The 26,907-nt window shown below is 43.7% G+C and overlaps 2 protein-coding genes across 6 annotated transcripts in view; one reads left to right on the forward strand and one right to left on the reverse strand.

Moving 5' to 3' along the window:
- Nucleotides 1–1,531: 1,531 nt before the first annotated feature.
- On the reverse strand, nucleotides 1,532–13,275 carry SLC25A20 (solute carrier family 25 member 20). The gene is made up of 9 exons (XM_075158753.1): nucleotides 13,159–13,275; nucleotides 12,341–12,433; nucleotides 10,249–10,376; nucleotides 7,975–8,065; nucleotides 6,873–6,990; nucleotides 5,526–5,598; nucleotides 4,821–4,930; nucleotides 3,239–3,363; nucleotides 1,532–2,714 (listed from the first exon to the last, which is right to left on the reverse strand). The coding sequence occupies exons 1-9, from the start codon at nucleotides 13,261–13,263 to the stop codon at nucleotides 2,652–2,654; spliced, it is 906 nt and encodes a 301-aa protein (XP_075014854.1). The 5' UTR covers nucleotides 13,264–13,275; the 3' UTR covers nucleotides 1,532–2,651.
- A 32-nt stretch (nucleotides 13,276–13,307) lies between these two features.
- ARIH2 (ariadne RBR E3 ubiquitin protein ligase 2) overlaps nucleotides 13,308–26,907 on the forward strand; it is a 32,349-nt gene continuing 18,749 nt past the window's right edge. For 2 of the 5 annotated variants that reach the window (XM_075158747.1, XM_075158751.1), the window contains exons 1-2: nucleotides 13,695–13,801; nucleotides 17,897–18,243. In XM_075158747.1, coding sequence (XP_075014848.1) covers nucleotides 17,995–18,243 — 249 coding nt within the window. In that variant the 5' untranslated portion in view covers nucleotides 13,695–13,801; nucleotides 17,897–17,994. Of the gene's footprint in view, nucleotides 13,389–13,694; nucleotides 13,802–14,086; nucleotides 14,388–17,896; nucleotides 18,244–26,907 lie in introns of those variants that run through there. The other 3 variants (XM_075158750.1, XM_075158748.1, XM_075158749.1) reach the window with 3 other exon arrangements.

A 26,907-nucleotide genomic window follows, 5' to 3' on the forward strand; every position in this document is an offset into this window, starting at 1 on the left:
TACACCGCACAGCTCATCACCAAGCCTGGAGGATCAGGGTCTTCCTCAGCAGGACAGATGTGGAGCAGAGGCTCCTGCCTTCCAGCTGCCTGTCTGTCCTGACAGAGACGTAAAACTTTTGCAGCCCAACTCGGAAAGTTGCAGCTGCCGCAAGCGGACGCAGTGGCCTGCCAGCAGCAGCTGCTGTGCTGGCTTCCTTGCCTCTGACCTTGCCTTTGGACCTGCAGGTTTGTCCATCTTGCTGACAGCCCCAGACAGCCATCTGCTGGGCAACTGCATCATAAACCAACCTAGAACAGCATTTACAACCAGGATGATTATGCTTCAGTTCTTCCTAGCTTCCAGTGAGATTAGGAGCTCAACAGGACGCATTATTTGACAGAGCGGCTGGAATAGGCAGCGTTAAGCATCTGTGTCTGGAATTTTAAGAAGGAAGATGCATGTCTGTCCCTCCCAAGAAGTGTCAGGATTTCTGGAGCACATAAGTAAAAGAGAAGGAAAAAATGCAGCTTTATAACACTTCTTGAACCTGAAAGTTGCTTCTAAGCATCACAGCCCAAGCACAGAAGTCAGAAAGGTGGCCAGAGCAGCTAGGGAACCAAAGCAGTTCAGGATAGCATTTGGTGGTCAGGAAGCACAGAGCCGTAAAAGCAGACCTGGTCCTCTTGAAACTAGGTTGGGTTTAGCCTCAGTAAACCTAGAGTTGTGTTTAAAATCGCTTGAGAGGTTAATGATGTCCTTTAATCACCGCTTCTCTGAACCAGCATTAACTCAGTGTTCACGCTTTAAGTATTTCACTCATCCATAGCTGCAGTGACTTTGAGAAGCAGGAGCCGCAGCAGGTTACCAAGCAGCGAGGAACGGGGAAGGTCCACGGGGAGTGAGGCAGCAGCGAGAACGTGGAGGCAGCTCCAAGCGACTGGGATTTTCCCACACCAGGGGCTACCTCATTGGTTTCACACCCCCACCCTGTAAAACACAAGAGGTGGGCTCTGGGGAAGGCAGGTTCCCTTCTGGTCCTTCCAAAGAATTGGGAAGGAAAGTGGGACTCAAGGCTTCTGCAGCACTTTTGGGTGGAAGGTTTTCAGGGCTGACCCTGTGGAAAGCCAAGGTGAAGACTGTGTCCTTAGGGTCCAGGCCAACAGACCACGCCAGACCAAGGACCTCCTTTCCTGTGGGGCATCAGGACAGATGCTTTCCCTAAGCTCCCCTCTATCTGTGTCCAGGTCTCTCCCTGGAAAACATAAAATACTTTCCACAAGCAAGGTGTTATTTAGTGTCTGGCTTTATAGTTAAAAAGCTGCGGCCGCAACACAGCACCCAACAGGACTTGTATGACAAACGTGAAGCGCAGAACATTCATTTCCATGGCTCACGTCAAAAATCCAAAAGCTAAAAGGCAAGGGGTTAACAATTAAAGACAGCACGGCACAACTTATTTCCCAATCACATCTCAGAATTAAGAATTGGAAAACTTTTGCAAAACTAACCATGCGTGACCAGGCAAAAAGTAAATGAACCAAAGCACACATTCTAGCCAAGCAGCAGCTAGCTTTATTGAGTTCCAATAACACTGCATCAAAACCAAAAGAAATTAAAGTTGCTTTTTACTTCTTAGCATTAGTAATTTCTCAAATGAAAATACGATTATGTTTAATGATATTAAGAGAAAACCAAGGAACAGGAGCAAGAATAAAGTTAGGCAAGGCTGCAGAGCCAGTGTCCCCTTCATGTATCCCCCTCGTGTCAAAGAAATTGAGTTCTTGGAAGTGCTTTTAAATTTTCTCAGGTCAGGGATTGAATCCCAGGACACAGCATTTGATGAATCAAATATATCGTGGGTTGCTATGAACCATGCTGTACTTCTGAAATCGCATTTGGGATAATACCTTCAGTGGGACAGAAAGGGATTTCAGAGAAAAGTTCAGAATCAAACACATTTCCCCACTGGCTGCCTGAGTAAAGCTTAGTACAAATGTTAAGCATAATTCAATTTTCCTCCCAGTTCCACAGAAAAGATCAGTGTGCAAGATCAGATCCAGTATCTGCAATACCCCTCAACCCACTGAAACGTAGCTCTGGCCTCCCCTGCTTAGTTCTGTGATTAATCTTACAAGCATGTAAGATTAAAACCACTGTCAACATAGAAATAGCCACAACTAAAAAACTACAAGAGATGAGAATGCTATCTGACATTGCTTGTAGATACTAGTATGTGCAGCTGCTAACTCACGCCCTGAGAGTTAAGTACACACTGCCAAACAATTATTTTAAGGAAGTTTTTCAGCATTAATAGCTACGTGTTTCTTCAGTAAATAAAGAATTACATTTTAAGAAGTGTCCCCTTCTTCCATGAGGAAGTACTTAAGGTAGTGTGTGTAATAGTGACAGCTGTCTGTTAGCAGCATTACTGCGTGGTACATCGGCTCAGAAGACAGGTGTATCACCGCTAACTCCTCACCAACTCTGCTTCAGAGCTACAGCTTGTATTTCTGAACGGCACATAGCACCACCTAAAGAATGTGAGGAAGGCAAAAAGGTATTAGGCAAGCAATCATTCCCGCAACTTCAAGTGATCATTCATTTATTCCTTTGAGGCAGACTTGCACTCTCTTCCTTCTCCTCTCTAATTTCCAAAGACTTCCTAGTCTTCATAGACCTGGTGCAATCCAGTTAAGAAACTTCATAGCAACTTCAAAACCAAGAAAACATGCCTGGAAAAGAGAGAATATACAGAACAAATAAGAATTCTAAAAACCTGTTCCAAACAAGGTTTTTGAAATGCAGCACTATAAACACCTGATGTGGCTGATGTGGAAGGAGAAAGGGAACAAAAAAAGGTCTTGAACCAGAGGCAAGAATTCTACTATATCCCTCCACATAAAGGCAGAACTTCTACTCCGTTAGGCTCATTATTTATTGAAGGGGAAGCCAGTCCAAACTTATCCACATGTTTCTGTCTGCTACTGGTGGATGTACAATCAGACAAGAAATACTATCAGCATGAGTCAACAAAGGGCTTTCATGCAAAGCTTCCAAGGAAGGTTCACTTGGTGTTCCACCTAGATTAAGGTACATTTTTAGAACCTGGACACCAACAGCCAAAAGTACCTGCAGTGACAAGAATCTCACTGAAATGGTACAACAGTCAGCAGCCAGTCATCTCCTCTACAGACTGCAAATATTCACTGTGAGTGGCCAGGTCCCCAAAACCCATCTGGAACCACAATTTACTTACGGCATTAGCGGGAAATGCCCTGATCATTACAGCTGTGAAGCCCTTATACAGAGATGCAACTCCTTCCTCTCTGATAAGTTCTCTCAGCACGTCTCTAAAGCCATTTGGGTATTTTCCTGGAGGAGCTGAAAGGGATACAAAACACATTAGCTAAGATGTGTGGCAGTCACAAATGCTGAATAATATGGCCTACGTAACAGCCCAGGATTTTCAACAGGTTCGTATTGCTATACCATCTAGGTGACACCAGAATCCAAGCATTGCTGAAGCTATGTTGTGAAAACATCTGCTTGGGAAAATGATCTATTTCAGTCAAAAGCAAGCAAGCAAAAAAGACACCTTACTAAAGACTCAGTAAACAGAAGGTAAATGCTCACCATCACCACAAAGAATTTACCTAATCAAGTCATTGGACGGCAGGGACAAAAGGAGAATAACTTTTGTCAGGGTTGGATGTCTGAGCTGTTACTCGCACTGCTAATCACAGCTCTCCCAAGAGCTGCAATTAGGAAATAGGAAGGTCAGATATAAAAATTGATGAAGTTTGTTTTTAAGAAACAGAAAATTATCCTATCACATGCCCCAGCCAAGAATAGCAACAAACTTCAAGTGAAAAGCACAGGCTGTTTTAATGCTGATGTTACACAGATCTGCTGAGGTGTTTTTAAAAAGTTATTTTATTAAAAGAACAAGTTCTTCCTTCTCCTGACACTTCTCTGGAAAGTACTGCCTCTGCCAGCCCTCTGAACCCCACAAACCAACCCAGTTAAACAGAACCACCATTAAAGCACATCATCTATACAGCAGCATTGGGGATTGGCTCCGTGGAATAAGGATGCAAAGCTGTAATGTATTTCACACTCAGCCCTTGGTACGATAGCAAATAACCACAGCAGCCATTATTTTGAGAAAAAGAAAAAAAGTTTCCTGCACCAGGTTATCATGATCCATGACTCAAGAAAAATGGTTACTGTCCAGTGGAGAGCTGAGTCCACAGACAGAGAATACGAGGAGCCTTAAAAAAATATTCATTGACTAGGACTCCCAGGGAAACCAACGCAAAACCTGTCAAACTTCACTGAAGCTCAAGGCCTGTGGCCATTCTCACTATAACTAGGCCACACATACTTAAGAGCAGATCTGCTAGTCTAAAAGCAACGCTCTCAGCAAGGCATGCCCAGTTACTATAAATTTCAGACAACACAGGCTACAATTTACAAAACTATGTCTGAAGAGAAATAACAAAACCAAAGAATTACATTTCTAATGAAACAGTCATGACAAGCTGTTCCATTATTATGAATTCTATACTTAGATTTCAAAACAGGTATCTCAAATCGGGATCATTATATTAGCAGGGAGGCAGAAACAGAGAAGTCCAGCCTGATTTGCCAAAAATTTGCGAGGAAACCAACTAAAAAGCTAGGAACACACTTGGGTTTTTCATGTACTTGTCTCAAGCAGTGCTCAAGACATGCTGCCTCCCAGATGCCATGCTCAGATGGCATCTTCCACCGCTGCCCAGCCCATTCCCAGCAGCACCGCACCGAGTGCGGCCATGACAAGCTGGCATGCAACTCACCAGTCTGGAAACGGGATTTCAGCACGTCTGGCGGAATGGCAACTGCCCAGTTGAAGATCCCCGCCAGGCCGCCAGCAAAGAGGATCCTAGGCGCACTGAGGTCACTCACACTGTGGGAGGATTGGGGTGGGGTGGGAGGAAAAAGAAAAAAAAAAAAAAGAAAGAAAATTTAAAAAGTAAAAACTCATCTGTTTTGACTAAGGTGACAACCAAAGAGGCACCTGGCCGACAGCCAGAAGGCAGCACAATGCTGCGGTCACTTGCAGTATCTGAGCAAGATTTCCAAGCATCAGAGCCCTGTGGGCAAAATGTACTAACTCCACCCTAAAGGTTCAAATCTTTTCATTCAGCAGCCCACACACAAATGCTCTGGGGAAAAAAAAAAAAAACAAACCAAAAACCAACCAACAAAAAAAACCCAACAAAATCCCCCAGCTCTTGGGGGGTGAAAGTGAAGAGATCTACTTTAAGTATTCCTGACTTGGCTAATAAGATCCAAGGCTAGAATCTGAGAGAAACTCAGAATACTATTTTAATTGTCAGCTAACCCCAGACCAAAACAGCTCAACTCACAAGATGAGCGACCCTTTTTTTTTTTTTACAATTTGCTTTGATGATACTGCTTTAAATCTCTTCGTAACTGGGGAGGTTAATCAGCAGTGTCTGGGAAGTCTAGAAAAATGATGACTGTGAGATTTCACTAACCTCTTTCCCTCAGGGGTCAGAATGTTCTTCAGCCATTCGTACGTCATGAAGTACATTCCGCTGGCTGGGACGTCTGGTGGGTAAACAACAAAGACTGTGAGTAGTGGGAAACAAATGAAGCCTAGAGGCACAGCAGCCCATGCCAGCTCAGCAACACCACTAAGTACATCCAGATTCTTTTTCTGAACCTCCTCTACAAACAAAATAAAATCTCTGTTGCTCTAGACAGAGGAGCCTGAACTTTCCCAGGGAGAGCAGGTGCTAAAGGCAAGAACTGGGAAAATATCTGTTCTTCAGTGCTTCTGTCAGCAGCCTTTCAAATCAGACTGTAACGTGCCTGATGGCCGTTAAGCTAACGATGAGACAGCTCTAAGCTTTCTTAATTGCTGCAGAGCAGATCAGAGCAGTTCAAGAACTTCAAGAGTTTTGCATGCTATTTGTTCTAATGATTCTATTTTGGGGTTTTTTTGCAGTTGATGGGTTTTGGTTTGCTTTTTTTTAAGGTACTCCCGCAGCCCATTCTTAGCTCATGCCTAAACTGGAGAACCAGCCTCTGGCTAGGGGCACTGGCAGAGTTACATTGCTACCTGTTACACTACTATGAGAAGCAGAGGATAGAAAAATTCCTAAACTGAGATATTAAAATACAGAAATTTCAGCTTATCCTTGGAAAACATTGCCTCAGTACGGGGAACAACCTAATGCTTTTCAAAAGAGAAAGTACCAAAACACGTAAAGGATTCAGCGCCTGGCACAATTACTTTGTTGTTGTTGCTGTGAGAGGGGTCATGACATCCCAGTCCAAAATAACCCACACTCAAGCGGGCAGAAAGCATAACTGCCGTAATCACATCTTTTAAAGCAGTCAGCATTATACAGCAATAGTCAGTCAGTCACAATCCTTCTCCCAAGGAAGAAAAAGAAGGAGAGCGAGAAGAGAAGGAGAGCGAGAAGAGAAGGAGAGCGAGAAGAGAAGGAGAGCGAGAAGAGAAGGAGAGCGAGAAGAGAAGGAGAGCGAGAAGAGAAAAGAAAAAGCCCACTTCTGTATTTTTCTTTTCTCTTTGTTCTCTCTGCTCCTCTCCTGAAGTCTCTCATTCCTCTTGGCTTCTCAGATCTTAATTACTTCCTATATCCCTCTGATCCTTGTCATCTAATCTCTTCCTCACTCACTGAGAATCTCATGTTTATTTCTCAGTCCCTTAGAGGCACTGGAGTAGCTCTGCAGACTGCAAAAAAAGAAAAAAGGGTGACACAGCATCTCCAATCGGCTAAAGGGACAGCGAGATCTGTGATACTATGTCAGGCTTCTTATCTTAAAGTACCCCACGCAGAAGAAGCATCAGTTACCTCTCATGAGGGTGAGCACTGTCCCCTTGTACACGCCACGAACCCCAGCCTCGCGGTACAGCTGTTTTGCACAGTCCAAAGAGCCACTGTATTTAGTTTCACCTGTGGCTGCCTGGATCTGAAGGATTAAAGTGATAGTTTCTGACTAGTGAAGGTTTCTGGCTGGTGAACAATCATTCAGCTAATAGTTAGAAAGCCACGTGCATGTTTCCAGAGAGGAAGGAGCACGTACTCGTTCCACAGGCACTTCTGCATACGAAACCCCTGCATCACTTCCTCAGACAGCTCTCGCACGTTCAAGCTGAGGATACGTTTACTGTTCCATGCAGAGGCTAGATTCTCCCTTATTTTTGCCAAGTGTAAGTCTGAAACAACTAAAGTCAGCTAGGTAATTCTACACTTGCACTGACAATAAGTAGCCTTCAAATAGTTTAGCGAAATTCAAACAATTTGTATGTGTGTAAAAGCTTCCATGATAATATCATGTCGGTCAGAACTAACACGTGATCACCCATAACCATACTAACTGAGTACAACATAGTCTGAAATAAGTAAACCTTCCCATCTCGACTAAAGATGGTATTTTCAATTGTTCAGGTTTACATTTTCCAACAATACTTTAAAAACCCTGGAGGAGGTGTAGAGCTAACGCTCCCCCAAACATGAGAAAACTATTTCATCTATTTTGAAATGCATTCCTCAATTACGTTTTGGGAACCTGTCAAGGTAACAGAAAATCTTTACGCTAGAAAGAGTCTTATGATTTAGTATTTTGCTTTTTTTTAAGAAAAAGTTTCATTCTGAAAAATTGGACTTTTCCATACTTTGAAGCGGACTGAGGCATCCATCGATGCCTCATATAATGCCACATAGTATAAGGCTGTGCTCTGTAAAATGAATAGAGCAATCAATGCTGTATGTATTTATACTGTCATGGTGTGTTTGTATAATGCTTCTTCATGACACAGTTGCATTAAATGACAGTTGTCTCAGTCCTGTCAAAAAACAGAACAGAGTAAATACACTAACCAAAGAAGTTCCTGGTATGGAAAGACAAAATCCCCTAAAATTAAATTCCCATCGCCACCACCCCACACCTTACCTGTAAAAGGCACTTGATTCTCTCTCCTGGAGCCATGATTACTGTGGTGAACACTCCCGACAACATGCCAGCAGCAAACAGCTGAGGATATCTGTCCCGAGGAAACAGAAGAGACCCTAACACAACACAGTACATAGGAAACGCAGGGCAGAAAGACCCCTGTATCACCAGATTATGCTGTTCCACACAAGGCTGGCAGTGGAACTAGAAGTGCAACCATTGCTTTTGATCAGTGCAGAAGTGCCTCATCAATGCCTAATCAGAACTAAACATTTAAGATCCCTAGGATTCAAAGCGCTGGTTCCCACAGCAACCATAACTCAGCTCTTCACATCCACTGTGTTTGCTAATATTCCTTGTACTTGCATTTTTTGCTACAGCATTCCCTGTTCATTTTTATTCCCAGCAGTCTCTTCCTCCTCCAGTCTCCCACTCTTCTCAGTGACCCAGCTTCCACACGTACTCCTGCTTGTACAGCCAGGAGCCTCCTTTCTGTAACCTCTCAGTCCCTCACTCCTTCAGCCTCTGCCATCGAGTCTGTCCTACCAACCTGCCCTCATCCCATACATTCTGCATCTGCTTTCATGTGGCAAAGTCTCCATGACAGAAATCCCTTAAACGGGCTGAGTTTCTCCACCACAAACTTATCTTTACATTCAACCTCCTGCTACCTTCCCTAGTAAGATGACCTAATATCTTAATTTAACTAAATTTCACACCTCCCACTTCTCTTGGGCGCTTGCCCAAGAGATGGCATTCTACTCAGGTTTTCCAATTCTTACCCCTTTCTTTATTCTGAAATTCCCATTAAATCTTCCAGACCATTCAGACCTCCCTCATCACTCCACATGCACCTCCTGCTCAAACTAAGCTTTGAGTTTTCTAGCTCACCTTGGGATTATTCAGCCCCAGAGAAGATAGAACGGGGTCCTCAGCTTTCTCTCCATCTCCTTCCTTCCAAAACTTCCCGTCAAAATCAGCATGGGGAACCACTGCCACCCTGCCTGCCTCTAGACCCATAACCATGGTGCTAAGAGTCTCACCTTTATTTTTGGGCCTGACGTCCCAAGCACACTGTATCTTACTGTGTCAAGTCTGCACCCACAGGGCAGCACAGCTGGGCACAGTGACAGTTCCACCATCTATTTGTTCTTTCTCTCCCGCTGCTCCGCTTGAGTTCTACATAAAGACTCAAAAAACTACGCTGCCCTTCTCCAGTTTGCTCCTTAAAACTTCCCTTTGGTATGAAGTGTATAAAACAGAAGGCACTGAGGTAATTAGGCTGCTGGAAATAAGCCCACAGCCCATTTGTTTCCTTGTACTGTCCACTCCTTACTGTTCCCCTGGTCCTACCCTTCAGCCTCACACTCCTGCGGTAAACCGGAGGGTAAGCCAGCAGTTCCTCCGTCTGAGGAACCGAGCAGAGGGAGCTCGCTTCGTCACGGCAGTGGCGAGGGCTGCAGAGCCAGGTGCACTCGCACCACCCGGGAGGCCCTGCGCAGGCAAGGCTCCAGCAGAAACCGCACCTCCCCACCACGCTTGGCTCAACACAACGGACTCCTGCTTTCTGACAGGGCTCCTACGTATTGCGCGAATAATACTAGAATAAAACGTTGCTAAGCTACAGTTCTGTTCCTGTAGAGCTATAAATTACAACTCAGCAAAGAAGTTAAGGGAGTACTTTATGGGTGGGGGGCTTTCTTCATGCATAAGTCAGCTTGTAGAAAGCCACGCAAAGTTTTCTTAGCTTTCCATCTCTTTTCCAGAAGGTTAGACATGCCTGAGAGGAGGGCTGCTCATCAACAGTGCTTTTCATAAATTAATAATACGATTATTGTATACATAATAATATGGATAAGCATAAGAGCACAGCAAGAGTCACAACTAACAGGGAAAAGAGAATCAGACTGCTCAAGACGACTTGACCATGAATTTATTTCGCCCATAGTTTCTGTTAATAGCAAGACTGTTGGCAGGCAATCATTATATAGCTCACACTGTACTCATCTAAAACGGAATTGTTCCTTAATGGCGCTCTCTTGCGTAGAAAGGGAATTGCATAGCACCTGCCCACATGCTGTCTGTTTTTAGCCTGTGCTATCAGTCCCACGCTTCCAGAAGCATTAAAACACACGAGTGTTTTATTTTTTAGAGATATATTTATAACCTAGGAGAAGAGACAAATTTACACCACAACTCAACGTGCAACAATACAGCAGGCTGCAAGAGCCTTAGGGTGCCTTTCCCAACTGTCTGATTAACTCAGAAACTCACGTCAAAATGTCATCAGGTTTTCTCTGTTGGAGTCTTTTTCCCAAGCCAAATCCAAAGAAGCACACAGCAAACATGGGTGTCACTCCGACAATAGGAGCTGCCATTCCTCTATATAAGCCTCGGACTCCCTGCAAGAAACGTTATCACAAGAATTACTTGGTTTTGCATAGACTTTGCACACATTTCACCTTATTGAGAAGCAAAAGGCTTCAGTACAGGATAGTATCAGTCAGCCAATCAAATTAATCAGTGAAATAATGGAGTCTATTGTTCATTTGCAATTATACATGTTTAGCTGAGGCTCAGGGCCTGTTGCAGAGGAAAGCTATCCTTCCTGGAAAACACTGGTACCACTTATACCCTTCTGTTCCAATACTGTTCATCCTGTACTTGCATCTCAAGTATGAGGAAGTTAAGTTAAAAGCTACCAGAATAATAGTCCTAACAGATTATCTCAAAAGTCTTCTGTCTCAGATACATACAAAAACGCTCATGTGCTTTATTAATAAGTCATCAAATGCAGTAGTGTAAAATCCTGACACAGAGCCTGAGAACGCTGAATGGAATTCACTCTTTAGATAACGGAAGAGCCAGGGAGACTAACCTGAACTACTTCACTCCCCACACAAACTCAATTTGGAACGAGTTCAAGAGCAAGTTATTTTTTCTTTCCTTCCCCAAGTCAAAACTTTTTCACCATAAAACTTTACGTTCCTGATGTTTCCCTTCATCAGGCTACACACATAGAAAAATTCTAATGCAGACACCAGCAGTAGCATTTATTTCATTTATCTTGCCTTTGAAGTGAACTTTTCCTAATAAAAAGGAGAGTTATCTTTCTAGATAAAGGCTAAATGCACAAATTAAATATTTGCTGATTTGTCCGCCCCTTCCTTTCCCCCCCCGATAAATCAGTGTATCCCAGTATGTGTCTGTACGCTTACAGGCACAACTGACTCTAATGAAATTGCATCTGGCTGACAAAGATCAGACACTCCTGCGCAATCTTCCCATGAGCAGTGGGAAACAAAAGGTCTTGGCAGAGAGGTTTAATAGTTTTCCTTATAGAAACTGATGAGTATTGAGTAGGAGTAGAGAGGCAGCATTACTTTTGAACTTCACATCACAAGGCTATTATTATGGTTCAGCTCTGACGTCCGTGCTTCAGCAGGGGTGTTAAAAACCGCAAGGGATTCAGAGCTAGCAAAGCATTTCAGCGCTTTGTGGGAGAGACTAGGGAGGCAAGATTTTCTTTGGTTGTATAACAACCTGTTAATACCATAATGAAAGTAGATTTCAGATATGAGGCAGATCTTTCATTTAACAGAGAGTTACCTAACAAGATCCAGTGGTTAGAAATTAGACTTCAGATTAGTAAACAAACAGTTGGGCTTTATAGCCATTGTTTCCAAATGGTAAATAGCTGCTGGAAAAACTTACGAAGCAGAAAACTGGATTCTGTGTCACTTAAAGACTTTAAACCGAGGCTGCGTGCCTTTCTAAAAACAAAATAGACTACAGTTCAATCACATGATATGGCTGATTCAGGAGTGAAAACCACTGTCCACCTGCTGAAGCAGACAAGTATAATTGACCCTCTGTTCTCAAAAAAAAGAAAAAGAAAAAACATCTATTCATTAATGCTCCTCTGCCTTCTCATAGATGGCATAACACATTATAGAAGAACGTAAAAGTACTGCTTGTATCAACAAAAGTCATTGCCTGTTTTAGGATTTCCAGAGACAACTCCAAATACCAAAGACAGCAAGATCCCACTGACTACAACAACAAAGCCAGCAAACAACTGCCAACATTCACTCAAGTCTATAACTTCAGATATTAATATCATGCTATTTTGAACCAAAAGCATTTCTTAACAAAATAGAGAGACATGCACTTGGAGCATGTGGATGCTAAGTATTCCCCAAGTTTTGTAATCTGTTTAAAAACTGTAATTAGAATCAATTCAATGGATAACCCAAGATTTGTATAGTCTCTGGGGGGCAACATTCCCACACGATTCCATTCCTGCGACGTACAGGAACAACTGATACTTTTGGCAGGCATCGCAGACGACATGCTAACGCAGTACCTCTCCAACAAGAGTCTTTCTGAAGCAGTCAAAGGTCCCAGAATAGAGCGGAGGCTGACCAGGCTGCGGCTTGGGCTGGGTTTGCAGTCTGACCTAGTGAGACAGGACAGGAAAACACTGTTTTATTAAATGTTACTATCTAAACTTTGATTCAGAGAACACCTCTATATGGCTATTACGGAGCAAGTTTTGGGGCCGGACTTTATGATATTGGTAGAGAGATTAACATCATTTTAGCCCTTTGCAGAAAAAAAGAGATTGAGTTTTAATGTATTTAATAGTTAATGTATCTAACTAATTAATTGCTGGGATGACGTCAGGATAATAACCCCACCGCAACACCTGAGAACTAACGCCGTGTCACCGCTCAGCTTCCTCATGTGAGCGCCGTACTCTCCTTCCGGGCCCCGATTTGTTCCCCCCCCCCGGTCACTATCGGCCTTCTCTGGCCCGGGGGGCGCTGAGGGCCCCCGCCGCGGCCCCCCCCCCCCCGCGCCCGGACACCGCCGCTCTTTTTCTGTATTTTACTATAAACCGGGAACCGAGGGCCGCCAGGCCGGCAGGGGGCGCCCCGCCGCGCGGACTGCCTGCCCCGTGAGGCACGCCGGGACGTTAAGTCCCGCCTCCCCCGCGGTGCCCGCCGGGACGCGTAGTCCCCCCTCACAGCCCGCCTCCCCACCGGGAAGCCTCGCCGTTCCCCGCGCAGTGCCCGCCGGGAAGCGTAGTCCCCCCCCACTCCCCGGCTGCCCCGGGCCGCACGGCACCGGTACTCGGCCGCCTCCCCACCCCCGCCGCCCCGCGCTGCGCTGCCGCCTCACCTTGATGGTGTCTAGCGGGTGCCCCACGAACACCAGGCAGACGCCCCCGAAGCCGCCAGCGAAGAAGTTCTTCACGGGGCTGATGGGCTGCGGCTGCTCCGCCATGGCGGCAGCGGCGGGTGGAGAACGGGGCCGCGGCGCTGCGTCCCCGCCGAGCCAGCGCCGCCCCCTCCGCCCCGCGACCTTTACCCCAGTGCCGGGCCGCGCGGCACGCCGGGACACCGGGGGAGGTGAGCGCGGGGCAGGCCGGGATAGTGGCGGCCCTTGCCCACGGCGGTGCGGGGGCGGCGGCGGGCCCTGCCCCCGCCGCGGTGCCGGGCGCTGTCATCGAGCGCTGTCAGCGACCGAGGCCGGGCCGCCAGCGTCTCCTGAGGGTGCTGAGCCGGCACCTTGGGGTGGTCCCGCGGCGCCGGCCCGACACCCCCCCGACCCCCGTTCCCCTAGCGTTTCCGTTGTTTACCCCCCCGGCCCAGCGCAGTGGTCCGGCCCGGCCCGGCGGCGGCTCCGGCCCCGCCCGGCGGAAGTGACGCCACGCGGAGGCCGGTGCTTCCGGCGTGCAGGCAGTGGCGGCCCGGCAGGAGGAGCCCGGGGCGCCGCTCCCTGCCTCCCCCGCCCGCTGCCCGGCCGCGCTCCGCGGCGCCCGGTAAGTGCGGGGGGCTGGGTCACGCTGCGGCGGCGGAGAGGCGGCGGGGGGCTCCCGGTGGGGCGGCCTGAGCCGTGCCGTCCCGCGGTGGTGGGGAGCCGGGGGGGCCCGGTGAGCGCCGCCGCCTGCCGGGCCCGTGTCCCTCAGCGGGAGGCGGCGGGGGCGCGGGCGGCGCGGCAGGTCCCGGGGCGGGGCGAGCCCGGCGGGAGGGGGGCGGTGCCGCTTCTCTGTAACTTCGGCTCAGTTTAGCGCCCGGCAGCGCTCCGCCCCGGAGCCGGTGCCGAGGTCGGGCTGCCCGGGCGGAGAAGCCGCAGCCCGTGAGCTCTCAGGCCGGCAGACGGCACGGGCTGCGAGGGGGCTGTGCTGGGGCTCCCTCCTCGCCCCGCCACCGTTCGGGCTCTGCCTCCACAGCTCCCTTCTCTCCCTCAGTTTCCCTGGGCTTTCCTCCTACAAGCGTGCAGCGTTCTGGCTGTGTGGGACAAGTACAGGATTTAGTCTGGCAAAGAAATGGACCTGAGGTAATTTAAATGAACGGGGTACTTTTCCGCCCAAGCCCAGAGTTACCATGGAAGGAAGGCTTGCGTAGGTATGCATAAAATAACTTGTTAAAAGTGATGATAGATTAGAAGGGGCAGGAATGAAATGGGTTAGATGAGTTGGGAAGGACAAGGCAGTCGTGATAGTCTGAACAAAGACTGGGAAGTGGGAGGAGAGCATGCAGATTCACGGGGGATGTGTGATATGGCTGCACGGAGGTCTCTGCAGAGTCATCTGTGGTGAAAAGGATGGGGGATGTTGTTCTAGTTTCTCACTCTTGGGATGAAAAAATCCCATCAAAAAACTCAGTGGAGAAGGAAGTGGCAAGGGATGCATGCTGCGTGTGTGAAGAAGCAATTGAGGATGATCGACGGATTACAGGTTTGAGTGACATAGACAAAGACGCGATTAACACTGATAGCAAGTGTGGAGTTGGGGTTGTAGATGGTTGCAGAGAAAAGAGAGCGTCAGTCTATTTGAAGTTTACGTGGATAAGCAGTTCAGGAGGCAGACTTGAGTTAGACTTTCTCTATTTCAGAATTATGAATAAAGAGGTGAGAGAAGAAAAAGCCATCTCAAATGGCTGTGAAATATCAACAGAAAAAGTAGGAGTATCCTACAAAGCACTTGCTAGAGAAATCCTCTGTAGACACAGAGGGCAAGAAATCAGAGAAGAATGATGTAGTAGGACAGGGTATGAGGTGGGATAATGTAATTTACTGTGTCTAATGGTGGTGAGGTCAGAGAGAGACTGGTGTTGGCATATTTGAAGGCATTTTGTTTCAAGAGACCTCGTTAAGAAGAATTGTGTTGCAAAGCGGGAGTCAGCAAGAGGGCATCTCTGTTGGAGCCGATAGGCAGCAGAGCGGAGGGGTGGGTGTGTTTATGAGCTCCTGCAAGGAGGCTGGAGGAAGAGAGGGGATTAAATTGTGTCAGTGTTAGTGAAGATGAGGGAGTATCTCGGATGAAGGTGGTAAAGAAGGACCTCATCCTCCCTTGGGTAGGAAAGCGATCTAAATATGGTTTTAAATTTTATAATCTGATTTTGGGGGTTATGGTAATTATTTAGTCTAAATACTGGTTGGTTTTTTGACCCTCTTTTTTGAGCTTGACATCTTTATTGTCTTAAAAACTAGTGTTATCAAGTATTAGCTGTGTTTTGTCTCAGTTTGTATTCAGCGAGCTCGTCATTGGGTCATGAGGGCATTATGCTGAGCGTTAGGTGAGGCGAGTTCTGTTCCTCGTTTTCCTAGTACCCTGCTTTGTTTTGTCCACAGAGCTTGCGCCTTAGTCTTCCTCTCTCTCCGCGCATTTCCGTCTGACGCTCAGCTGTGCTGGAAGTGAGCTCTTTCCTAGAATGTTGTGACAAGAGTCACAAAAGTCATCCAGTCTGCAGACTGTTTTCTGCTTGATATATCCCATTTGCTCATGCAAACAGTTCCTCTGTTTGTTCAAATAAGTGTGTTAGTGGCACAGAGAAGCGGCTCTGCGCTCTTCTGAGCCTCCTCCCCAGCAACTAGTGTGTAACTGCTGAGGTACTGGGTAGGCCCGTTATTCTACTTGGATATCTAAAAACATCTCATTGCTTGGATGGGACTCGCTATGTGTTGAGATAGCAAATGGACCCAGTGTTTTGGGGGCTTTTTTCTGTCTCTAGAGTGTGGGATGACCTGAGTGAATTTGAGAAGTTTCCTGACTGGTGAAACTTGTGGTGCTCTGAGGTTGGCTGAACAAAGCTGTTGCACGCTAGGCTATTGATATCTCTGTAGGAATGCTCACAGTGGTTTTAGATTCTCAAATAAGTTATTCCCTTAACATAAGGTGTTACAGGTAAAGATCCATTACTTCTTTTATGCAGGAGGTCAGTGTCGGTACAGATTAAGCCCAGAACTGAATCATTAACTCTAAGCAGGGTAGAGGGAGGGAGGGACAATATAGCTTTGCCTTGTGTCTGTCAAATCAGATTTCACATCTGTCTCCTTCCAATATTGAGAGACAGTGCTTCTGTTCCATTGAAGTTCTATGGGAAGCAGTGCTAAAATATTAGCACTGCTAATATTAGCAGTGCTAAAATATTTGTGTGCTGCTTTATGTTGTGTATAGCTAAGAAATCAAGAGGCAGATGAAAAGAATGGAGACCAGAATTCAGGGGATGACATAATTAGCTCCTAGCCCTCATCCTCTCTCACTGGAGGTTTGTATTTGCTGAAATCACTGCAGCCTCTCAAATTAATTGTACATCACATCTCTTCCTGGTTATTCTGTGCTGCCTGGTCAGGTTATTGGAAACAGAAAACAAACGACTTGAGGAAGAATAATGAAAATTTGTGGTTGAGATTTCCTGTGCTCTAAAGTCAGGATTCTCAAAGCTTGATTATGGTTTCCCCAGCAGCTACAAATTGTGATACTGTGGGAATATATTTGAGTAGCAGAGCTAACAACGTAGTAATGCAAAATGCAAACATGTGCAAGAAACCCAAAACACGCTGCTGGTGGAAAATATAGCTTTGATTTTATGTATGTATTTTTATATGTAAAATTTGGTTGCAGCATTGTTTTAAGTCTTTTGTATTTAATATCTTCTCTCTTGAAACTAAATTATTTGGTTAAATGGAAATTTGTGACTAAATATGAGGTGACCATAATTCAAGGTTGATACATGCTCTACTGCTGAACCTCTTAGAATTCGAATTCATGCTGGTTTAGTTACGCAAGCACGTTTGTAGTTCTGATAAGTAAAGTCAAATATGTGAATTTTCCAATACCAGTGAGAATTTAAAACAAACAAAAAATTGGCTGTTCTGATTCTTGTTGAGTAGCAGCTGTCAACACTTGAACATAAACTTATACATTCAGAAGGTAATAACTGTATATTGAGAAGGTAATGAAATGAGAGAATTTCTTTTATTTCCCCCCTCAGATCTAAGGCCCAAGCCACATCACATCCAGCAGAACCTACTTAAAGGGTTTAACTAATTTCGCCATTTCTTTTGAGATGGTATTGAAGACTGTTAAATTGGGTGTATGTGAGAGATCTGTTTGCTTGTCTTATTTTCCAAAGGCCCACTTAACGGCTGTGGTTCTGAAGCAATATGGACTTGTTCAGGCTATCGCAGGTTGCCTTTCTAGCTACTGTGGTCATAGTTAAGGGGTTTGTGTTTTTTCCTGTTGGTGAAACGGATATGATGCTTTTCTGCGGCACTCCAGGCTGTTGCTAAAAATTTAATGTCATAAATCTAGTTATATCTCTGAAAAGATCTGTAGTGAAGGTTATAGAGCCACTTTCCAAACGTCAAAAGTCTCGGGGCCCGCACTGGAGACTAGGATGCAATGTAATAACCCAGTCTCCGAGGTTTTAGACCTTGCTTGTAAAGGCAGACTTGGCTTTGCAGGTGCAAGAGTCACAGTGGATCCAAACCAGGGACCTGCACAGCAGAATCTTCTTTAGCTGGGCCATTGGGTTGGTCTGTTCCTGGCTGTTTGATCACTTGTATGATGTTGACATGGCCTCTCTTATAATTTCTTAGGCAACAGAAAAAATTGTTTTTCCCCCCTTAGGAGACAGAGCTCAGATGAAATCAAAAGAACGATAAAGTTTGGAGGAGAAAAAGAAGCTGCAGTTGCTTTCCTGGTCTGCAGTTTGACAGGGCATTAAGATGTCCGTGGACATGAACAGCCAGGGCTCTGACAGCAATGAAGAGGATTATGACCCTAATTGCGAGGAGGAGGAAGAGGATGAGGATCCTGGGGATATTGAGGATTATTATGATGGGGTAGCTAACGACGTGGAGCAGCAGGGAGCAGATGCCTTTGATCCAGAAGAATATCAGTTCACCTGCCTGACTTACAAGGAGTCGGAGAGCACTCTGAATGAACACATGGCCAGCTTGGCTGCCACGTTAAAGGTGAGAAAAAGCTTCTGTATTAACACAGGTGTAAAATAAGTTTGTGATTGAAAAGGCAAATGCTGAGCATGCAGTTTAAAATAAAAGCTGTGGCAATATTACTGTTATGGGGGGTTGGAGGAACATTATTGAAGGTCCCTACTTCAAAACTGACTCAAAGGTTTACAGTTGTTGCATACTGGTTCTGGGGCCTGAAAAATCTTCCTTACTGAATGTTGATTCTTACAATATTTTTTTTTATGGAGCTGAGCTTCATGACCAAAATGCCTGAGTTATAACTCTTTGCATTAACACAATGCAAAGAGGATATATAGAAAAGAAACAAACCAAATCATAAATGGTGCACAGATTGGTACACCTGTGTTTGAGAAGATAACTGACAGATAGGAAGACATGCTAAAACTCTGTAATTCTAACAAAAACACCTTTCTTTGTTGGTTCTGAAAGAATAATCATAGACTTTCAAAGACAGATCAGCTGTCATGCCAGGTATGAACCCTACTGTTGCAGTGACAGCAATTAAAGTGCAATGAACTTGCCAGCTCTTGTAGTGACTAATTCATCACAGAAGAGTCACACTCTGAGTCACCTCCATGGTATTATGCTCAATAAGACTTTTGTGAAGTTTTTTTTCTCTTTGTGCAACTGATTACTGTAGTGCAGACTAGTGATAAGAGGAGGTTCCCTCTCTGCCTTGTCAGTGTGCTTCGGTCCCAGTGCAGGTCAGAGGAAAGCAGAGTTTTTAAGCTCTAGGTGTTGACACTGGGTTGAAATTACCAGTGCATCTACTTTGTAATAGGTCTCCTAGTGCTTGTTCTTCTCTGGAACAACCTCTGAAAGCAGGACAGTTGACCGCAGCGTATAAAAAACCATGTTGGATAGGTTTTGATTCCTATTCATATGGTCTGAATCAAACCTAATTTAAAAAAATGAGAGGGATCTCTTGATCCTTATTTGTACATCAGTGTCCTATAGAAATAGTGTAACCATAAAGCCTGAGGACTATGAAGCCTATAAACAATAGGCTCTCAAGTGCACCCATACTTTTTGCTTCATCTCTAGCTGATTTTGTCATCTGTTGTGCTTATTCCCAGCATTCGCCACCTCAGAAGATGAAGTGTTACTTTTTCTTGACTATCAAACTCGTGTCTGTGACTTCTTCAAAATGTGCAGGTCAAGCTCTGAATGCCTGCTGTTCCCTACAGATTGTAAGAAAAGGGAGGCAAAAGAAAAGAACAAGTGAGAATAGTTGGTCAACACTTTTGATCCAGCTGTCAGTTGATCTTGGTTCTTACAGATTAAGTAAAAATTTGAATGGCTTTTCTGCTCTTTAATGTTTGCCTTCAAATGGAGCACCCTCCAAAAAGGTGACCCCTGGCATATTGTTCTCTTGAATTAAATTAACAAAAGCAATACTTTATTTAGTCTTTAAAATCAGGCTTCCAAAGTTAAAATAAATTTTCCAAGAATTCTGAAAGTCTCCTTGAGCAAATATTATAGTTGACCAGATAATACCAACCTGCTAGCTCAAATCTGGCCCCAAATATGACCCAAGGAGAGAACATTTTAGATTCCCTTTATATCAAGAATATGCCTGCATATTTGCTTAAAAATGAAGTGCTACACATCTTGGTTTGTGCATGAGAAGATAAAAATAAATTTGGGTAGAAACCTGAAAAACTGTGATCTTGTAAGTCACCCACCAAGTCTTTAGCTCTTGAAGTGACACATTAACTCTCTGTTCGCTAGCAACAGTGGTGCTAGAATTGCACTTTTCTTGGAAATCTGTTGTGTATCTGCAGCATGTGCTTTTTGTTTCCTGGCATCCTTTCTTACAATACTTCAGCAACCCTGTTTCTTCCTTCCCCTCTCTTCCCCCAAGGAAACTTGTCATTTTGTTAGTTTTCTGAGACAAACTGGAGTGGAAAGAATTTGCATTGAATTAAAAAGCATAGAGAAGAAGGAAATTGAATAGAACATGTTGAACTATTTGTTATCATTATTTTCCATTGACTTAATGGATATGAATAAACAGGGACAGACTTTTGTAAGAACTGTGTTAACTTCTTTCTTCTAATTTGCTTGAGCTCAAAAACTTTTTTTTTCTCTTGAAGACTACCTTTCATAATGTCTTGGGTTTTTTGGACAGTGGTAATTGTTCTTTTGGAGCATGCTTGTTCGTTTTGTTGATTTCGTCTCCTTTCCCTTGTGATAGCTAGTGGTTATGTAGTGCTTTTCAGCATTACTTGTATTTAAGGCAGAGCTTTAAATGCAAGCTTTGCCTGACAGGGAAAGATGAAGGTAAATTAAAAACTGTCTTCAGAAGGTACAATGTTGAAGGCAACGCCTGACGTGGTATCTGAGCAATTTGCTATCACAAGAAATGAATAGACTAATACAATTCCCTAAAGCAAAGAAATATGAATGCAATAAATGGGCTTAAAGCCATGTTTGAATGTTCTGCCACTGTATATTGTCATTAGGTGATTCACTTTCTGAAGGTTAAATTGGGAGGAGTGTGTATTGGGTGTGTTTTTTCCCTGTGACATATTGTTTACATACCAGAAACAGGTATTCAGATCTTTACATCCTCATACTTACAATCTGTACTGTTATTAGCTAATAACAGTCTAAATAAATAGTGTTTCATTTGCTCTGCTCATTAACTCTCAACTTTTTTTTTTAACTGTCATCTTCAGCTATTTCAGGCTGATTGTTGAATTCCTATTTTCTTAAAAGTGTCAAGGAAAAGGGTGATATTCCTTGGAAACCCTCTTGCTACCTTTTTTCATTCCTTGTGAGTTACAGCTGACCTTGTTCTCACTCCTACTGAAGCTAAACAGACAACTGAACAAACCTTCCATTGGCTGGCTAACTTCAGGTCAGGTGTGAGCACCCTGCATACGTTTAAAAGTTTTAATTCAATCTCTCAAAAGAGACAACCTTTTCAGCAAAATGCTTTTTTATCTACCCCAGGTACAGACAAAAATAGGTTAAAATCTTAAGTCTGATAAAAGCATGAAACCCAGTATGTAGGTAGATGTATGTATGCCCTTGTATCTCTTACTGTCATAGGAAACTTCTACCTTGAATTCTTCTGGCTTGCTTTTTACTAGGTGCGGAATTCTGAGTAGAAAAATTAGTACAAACAAAGTAGCAGTAGATACTACCAGCAGTGCTTTGTGCCAGGCCTGCAACTACAATAGTGGTTATCCTAGAACCCTACTGAAGCTAGAGGGACTTCATAATGGTACTCTGAAAGTTTCTTCTCATTTTGGTTTTAGTAAGAACTGTGTGTAGATCCTTGCTTTCCAGGAAAAACAAGAGAAAAATCTTTGCTCCTTGGTTAGTGCTGTTAATCTGGAGGTCTGTTTGTGGAGGGTTCAGTTAATACCCTGACTAAAATTAGGATAGGCTCTTTGTTGAAAAATGCCAGAAGAAAATCTCAAACTAATACTATCCAAAACTGTGATTCTCTGACCAAAAGGCCTGTGAATTGAAGCAGATCACTTTTAATTCCTCAAAACGTCACTTGACCAACAGTCAACACTTGTTAAGGACAATACTCTTGAAAGCAGAATGGCATCTATTGCCTGCAGACCAGCAAAGGCATTTACAACAGTTCTTTTTAAAAAGTAGATATAACTATAAAATCCAGTATCTTTCAAAAATAATGAATTAAAATTGTATAGTAAAAAGTGTGTTTTGAAGATAACTGTCAAATCTTCATTGAGTGATTGCGGGTCCTGGAGTGGCAGTATCACTACGTGCACACAAACACTATGATACTCGGCAGTTGTACAAACAAAGTTGACCCTGTCACTGGCGAGCAATTAAGTGTGTGATGATGTCATATTGTTTTTGTTGGTGAATGACACTTCCTGGCTCTGCTGAGGGTCTCCGTACAAGTCTGGAATATCTGTGATGTTCCAAATAACTGGCAGTAGTTTCTCTGTTTCAGTGATGAGATGGATCTTTTTAATTTTTACCAATTTTCTTTAAACTGGTGACCTAAACCACCAGATAAAACAATTGCAATTACAATTTGTGAAAAAATGTTACTTTGACTTTAGGTCTTTTTAGAAGCTGATTGTCAGTCATGAGGAAGCTAAGGTATTTCTGCACATGCAAGGTAACAAGGAAAGATAGTTATGTTGTTTTACAGGCAGTTGATGCTGATGTAGTCTTTCCACTAAAACCAAAGGAATTGTAAAACTGAAGAACTTAAAATTTTCAGTTCGCTAACGTGAGTAATCTGCTAATATTTACCAGACAGCAAAAGGCTTACTTCCATTGCTCCTTGAAATAACAGCTTGTGATGTGTTTTTTTACCCCGACCCTTGAAGAATAAAACATGGTATTTGATGTCATGACATAGTACTGAATCTATTAATCATGCAAAAAGTATTTGATGTCATAATATAGTACTGAATCTATTAATCCACGTTATCTTTCAGAGATAAACCAGTTTTTCATATATTCTTGCTCACCTTATTGATGTCATGTCTCTTAATGCGACCAAATTAGTATTTGCTCACAAAAACACAGCCCTCTGAAACTGTTCCACACACTCAAATTGTGCTGACACAGAACAGTTAGTTTGTAGAGGTGCTTGGTGAATGCTGGCAGTGGTCCTTTTCAAATACCATCTTTAGCAGATCCAGAGTCATGTGCGTGGAGATTGGCAGCCTGTATGAGCAGCTCTACCCGAAGGAGTTGGTGCTCACAGAATGCCTGTTCAATGCGATCGCAAAAAGTCCGTAAAGAGCCAGATGTGAAGACACTGGCGTGTGTGCCTCCCTGTATCGCTGTGCAAACCGCAACCGAGTATGTGGTATGGGGTGCTTATCTGAACAAACCTGCGGTGTTGCATAGTCATCCTTTTTGATGCCATAATGACTTCATGAAACTTATATGCAACATAAAATGGCAGTTATAAAAGGCTAGGTGTACCTAAGTGCCTCAAGTACAGGAGAGGTATTAAAGCCTCTTGAAATATTAAAATGCATGTATGTAAGAAGAGTTTGAAAAATTTGTGTTGAAAGTTAGTGTCCATAAGAACCAATTTTGGTAAATATTAGTATATATTAGTAAACAGTTAGTAAATATTTAAATAGCACTTATTATAAATGGTAGACCCTGATAGGCAAATTTGACTTCTCCACAGAACACCTATGGTGCTGTTTGGCAATGGTAATATGCTATTTCAAAGTACCTGTAAACCCTAAATTAGTCAGGACATGCAGGTTTATATCTGTACTGTGTTCCGTGTTTTAATATCAAGCCAACATTATGTGGGGCATCCAGTCTGAAGTTGTAACCCTTAGGAGCGCACACGTTTGAGATGTACCTTTGTCCTTTACCTGCTTTTTGTTCCCAAACAGAAAGATCCTGGAAGTTCTGCTATACGAAAGCTGTGTTGTTGCCTACCAGATTCACAATGCCTGTATTTTAATAGTATGTTAAACATCAAGAGGACATGAATATGTCCATAACTGTCTTTAGTGTGTGTTTTATTTTGGCTCCTAAAGATCTTTTTTTTTAAAAGCATAGTAAATTTTTGTAGGCTTCTGGTCAGCAAGGTAAGAGAACTGGCTGGGGAGCCCAGACCTTGCAACCTTGTGACAACATCATGAAGTCATTCGAGGAGAGAAATTAGTTTTGTTCCTTATTGTCCAGGACTGCTGAAATTCTCAACTTGATTGAAAAAATGAGCCACAAATGTGGAGGGTGATTATAGCCCACACATTTCTTCGTGATTGATGCCTTAAGTGTATCTTACAGCCAGTATGACTCTGCAGTGAGCAAAAAAAATCTGTTCACAGCTGTTGATGAGTATGATCTTGGTGGGAGGTAGAGGCAAGACACAAGTCATTAAAAATGCCGAAACAATCTTTCAGTAACTGTTTCATGTTGCAAGCTTACAGCTGCACAACATGATCACAGGAGCAGCATGAAACAGCTGAAGTGCATTGCCAAATTTGTGTGCTTTGCCAATTAAAGATGGCACAGCAGAAATGAGCTACATTGTGTGCTATGAAACACTGTTTTACAAAGTAGATGTTCCTCCTCTGCATCTTTTTATAACAAAAGAAAAATGCCCTTAGAAGCTGGGATTGTCAAGTAAAGGACTATGTTATTTGGGACTGAACAGGGATTACTCACTGCAAAGTTACCTAAGCCCTGCGCTCTGCATGTGCGTGCTGCTGTGGGTGCGTGCACGCACCAGTGCTTTCCAGTTCGAGTTGGCTGCCCTGTGTCCTGAGCCACTGGTCACGATCGTGTGAATTCAGATTATTACCCGCCCTTTGCTTCCTCCCTGTACATCCTTCACACCCTCCTTCATGTCAACCAGAAAGAATAGTCCACTTCTCCTGCGTTTGGCTAGGAAAGCACCTGGGCAGGGACTGAGCTGAGCGCAGCAGTGGGGTCCGTTGCTGGGGGTTTTGGCAGTGTGCAGGGAACTCAGTGCAGCGTGCACTGGGCGCTGATGCTCTCAGACACTACGTTATGTTGGAAAGAATAGCTCCAGTGAGTACAGCTGGGGAGTCTCATGTCAATCTTCTATCTGTGTGCCGTCTTACAGCTTTCTTGCTGCATTTCTTTCGCTCTAAATCTTTCAAAGAAGAAATCTCATAGCTATTTTGTAATAATGCCTTCTGGCATACCATCTTGCTTAAGTCTTTTTTTATTCCTTTTTTTTTTTTTTAATTTATTTCTGAATCTCTTCAGGAAGAATAGCCTAACAGCTTGAGAAATACGTATGTTGAGATTTCCTAGCTGAGTCCTACTGATCCTGTTTGTTGGCAGCTGCAGCTGAAATTGTTGCTGTCCTGTGTAGGAGAGCAGATGGATTAAAGCAATGTGTAAGTGCAGAGAAGGAGTTAGAATTTAACCCGAGATCCCCTTTCTTCAGTATGTGGCTAACTAGGTTGCGCACCGACGGATTCATGAACCGTGTGTGTGACACTGGCAGTATTTGTTGTTTCCAAACTGCACTCTGCCTCCTAAACATTCTTCTAATCTTGCGGACTGACACCAGGTCTCTGCATGCCAGAGGGTGAGTGATGGGGTACAGATTAAAACCCTGTGATGAAGCAGAGCTCGTGTAGTGCTGTTTGTCAAGATCTTCCCATGGTATCGAGACTGCAGCTACGCTCTCTAAATTTCATTTCTTTCCCCGGTGCAGCCTGCACTCTCTAATCAGGAGGGGGGCTGAAATGTCAAACAAATTGTAAGCAATACGGTGAATGAAACCTAAAGACGGAGGGCTTTTTCTCACTTTTTTTTAAGCTTGACTGAACCCAGAAAAAAAGCAGGGTACCTGATTTTGTTGTAATTGTCTTTTTTTTTTCTGATAAGTGAAATTAATTTGAGTTCAGTTTTGAAAACAGCATTCTAATGTTCAGAAACCTGTAACAGACACAGAGGACTTTGCCAGAAGACTTTGAACACTTGGGGTGTTTATGGCAGGTGATGTTAATCACAGCTCAAGCCCCTGCAACCTCATGAGTTTTCTACCAGGATTGCATGTTGGAAGTCTGCTTAAAAGAGGGGTAGATCAAAGCAAAGAAGAAAACGTGGTCCAAAAAAAGCTTTTTGGTTGCCCTTTTATTTCTTCTTATTTTCTAATATTTCTGCAGTTTTCTGAGAAATCCTCCAGTAAGAAGAAGGCAGTCAGGTAGTTCTTCCAATGGGGCATGGAGGGAGTAAGATCTACTTTCACAAGAGAAATGAGTATAAAATAGTATTTTTTCCATTTGTGGGTCACTTTCTTCACCTCAGTATCCTTAAGTAAAGTGTGTCTGAAGGTATTTTTTTCTTCAGCAAAATTATTCGATGCAAAGTATGGTTTCTTTCTAAGGTGCTACTGTTCTCTACTGCAAACTCAATTAGTCTATTTTGCCCATCATTGCTCACCAACAGCAACAATTTGAGAGGCTCTTGCTCTGTGTGTTTTTACTGTTGTAAAGAATTTAAGAGTGTGTTTTTAGAAGTTCTGATGCAACACACAAACTAATATCTTCCCAAGTTCATCCTTTCCTTGTAGAACTAACAAAAACTATTAGCGGATTAAAAGAAATGCTTCTCAGGATAAATCCTATTTGGTTAAATCTATTTGTATAAAAAACTTTGATTAAGGGAAACACAAGAAATGGAAGCCGCATTTCTTTATGCCAGGTTTGTGTTCATCTCGGCCAGACATTTTAGTGCAACCCTGACCTAACATGAATTGTCAGCTTGGTGCAAAGCCACGGGATGTCAGCTCCGATCAGATCATCATAATATCTCCAACTCATTCTGAATTGAATCTCTTTGAGAATCATGTGATGATTCTTGTTTTATAATTCCTGATACCATATCTCTGCAAAAGTGAGAATTGAAACACACCTCCAGAAAATAGGCCATCCCTTGGAGAAAAGTGAAATGAACTCATGAGATATGCATGCGACATAAATATGCATGAGCAATTCCTGTAGAATATAAGCTCTACAAAAGATGGTGGTTTTTTAGCTTTTAGGAAACATTTCTGTCTGAATTAGCAACTGTCAGAGTGGCGTGGTTGTAAAGATTTTCTGCTGTGGAGAGATGAAACTTCAGCTCTTCAAACAACATAGCTTATCTAGGGAAGCAAGTTGAGACATAGTTGTCTTAGAGCTCTCC

The sequence above is a fragment of the Calonectris borealis genome, chromosome 10, assembly GCF_964195595.1.
Source record: "Calonectris borealis chromosome 10, bCalBor7.hap1.2, whole genome shotgun sequence".
Taxonomy (NCBI): Eukaryota; Metazoa; Chordata; class Aves; order Procellariiformes; family Procellariidae; genus Calonectris; species Calonectris borealis.

Excerpts from the sequence above, each read along its gene's own strand:
- SLC25A20 (XM_075158753.1), bottom strand. The coding sequence starts at position 13,263 with ATGGCGGAGCAGCCGCAGCCCATCAGCCCCGTGAAGAACTTCTTCGCT. Across the intron at positions 8,066-10,248 it reads AAACCTGATGACATTTTGAC|ATATCCTCAGCTGTTTGCTG; the intron begins GTGAGTTTCTGA and ends TCCTCGGGACAG. Across the intron at positions 4,931-5,525 it reads CTGACCCCTGAGGGAAAGAG|TGTGAGTGACCTCAGTGCGC; the intron begins GTTAGTGAAATC and ends ATCCTCCCACAG.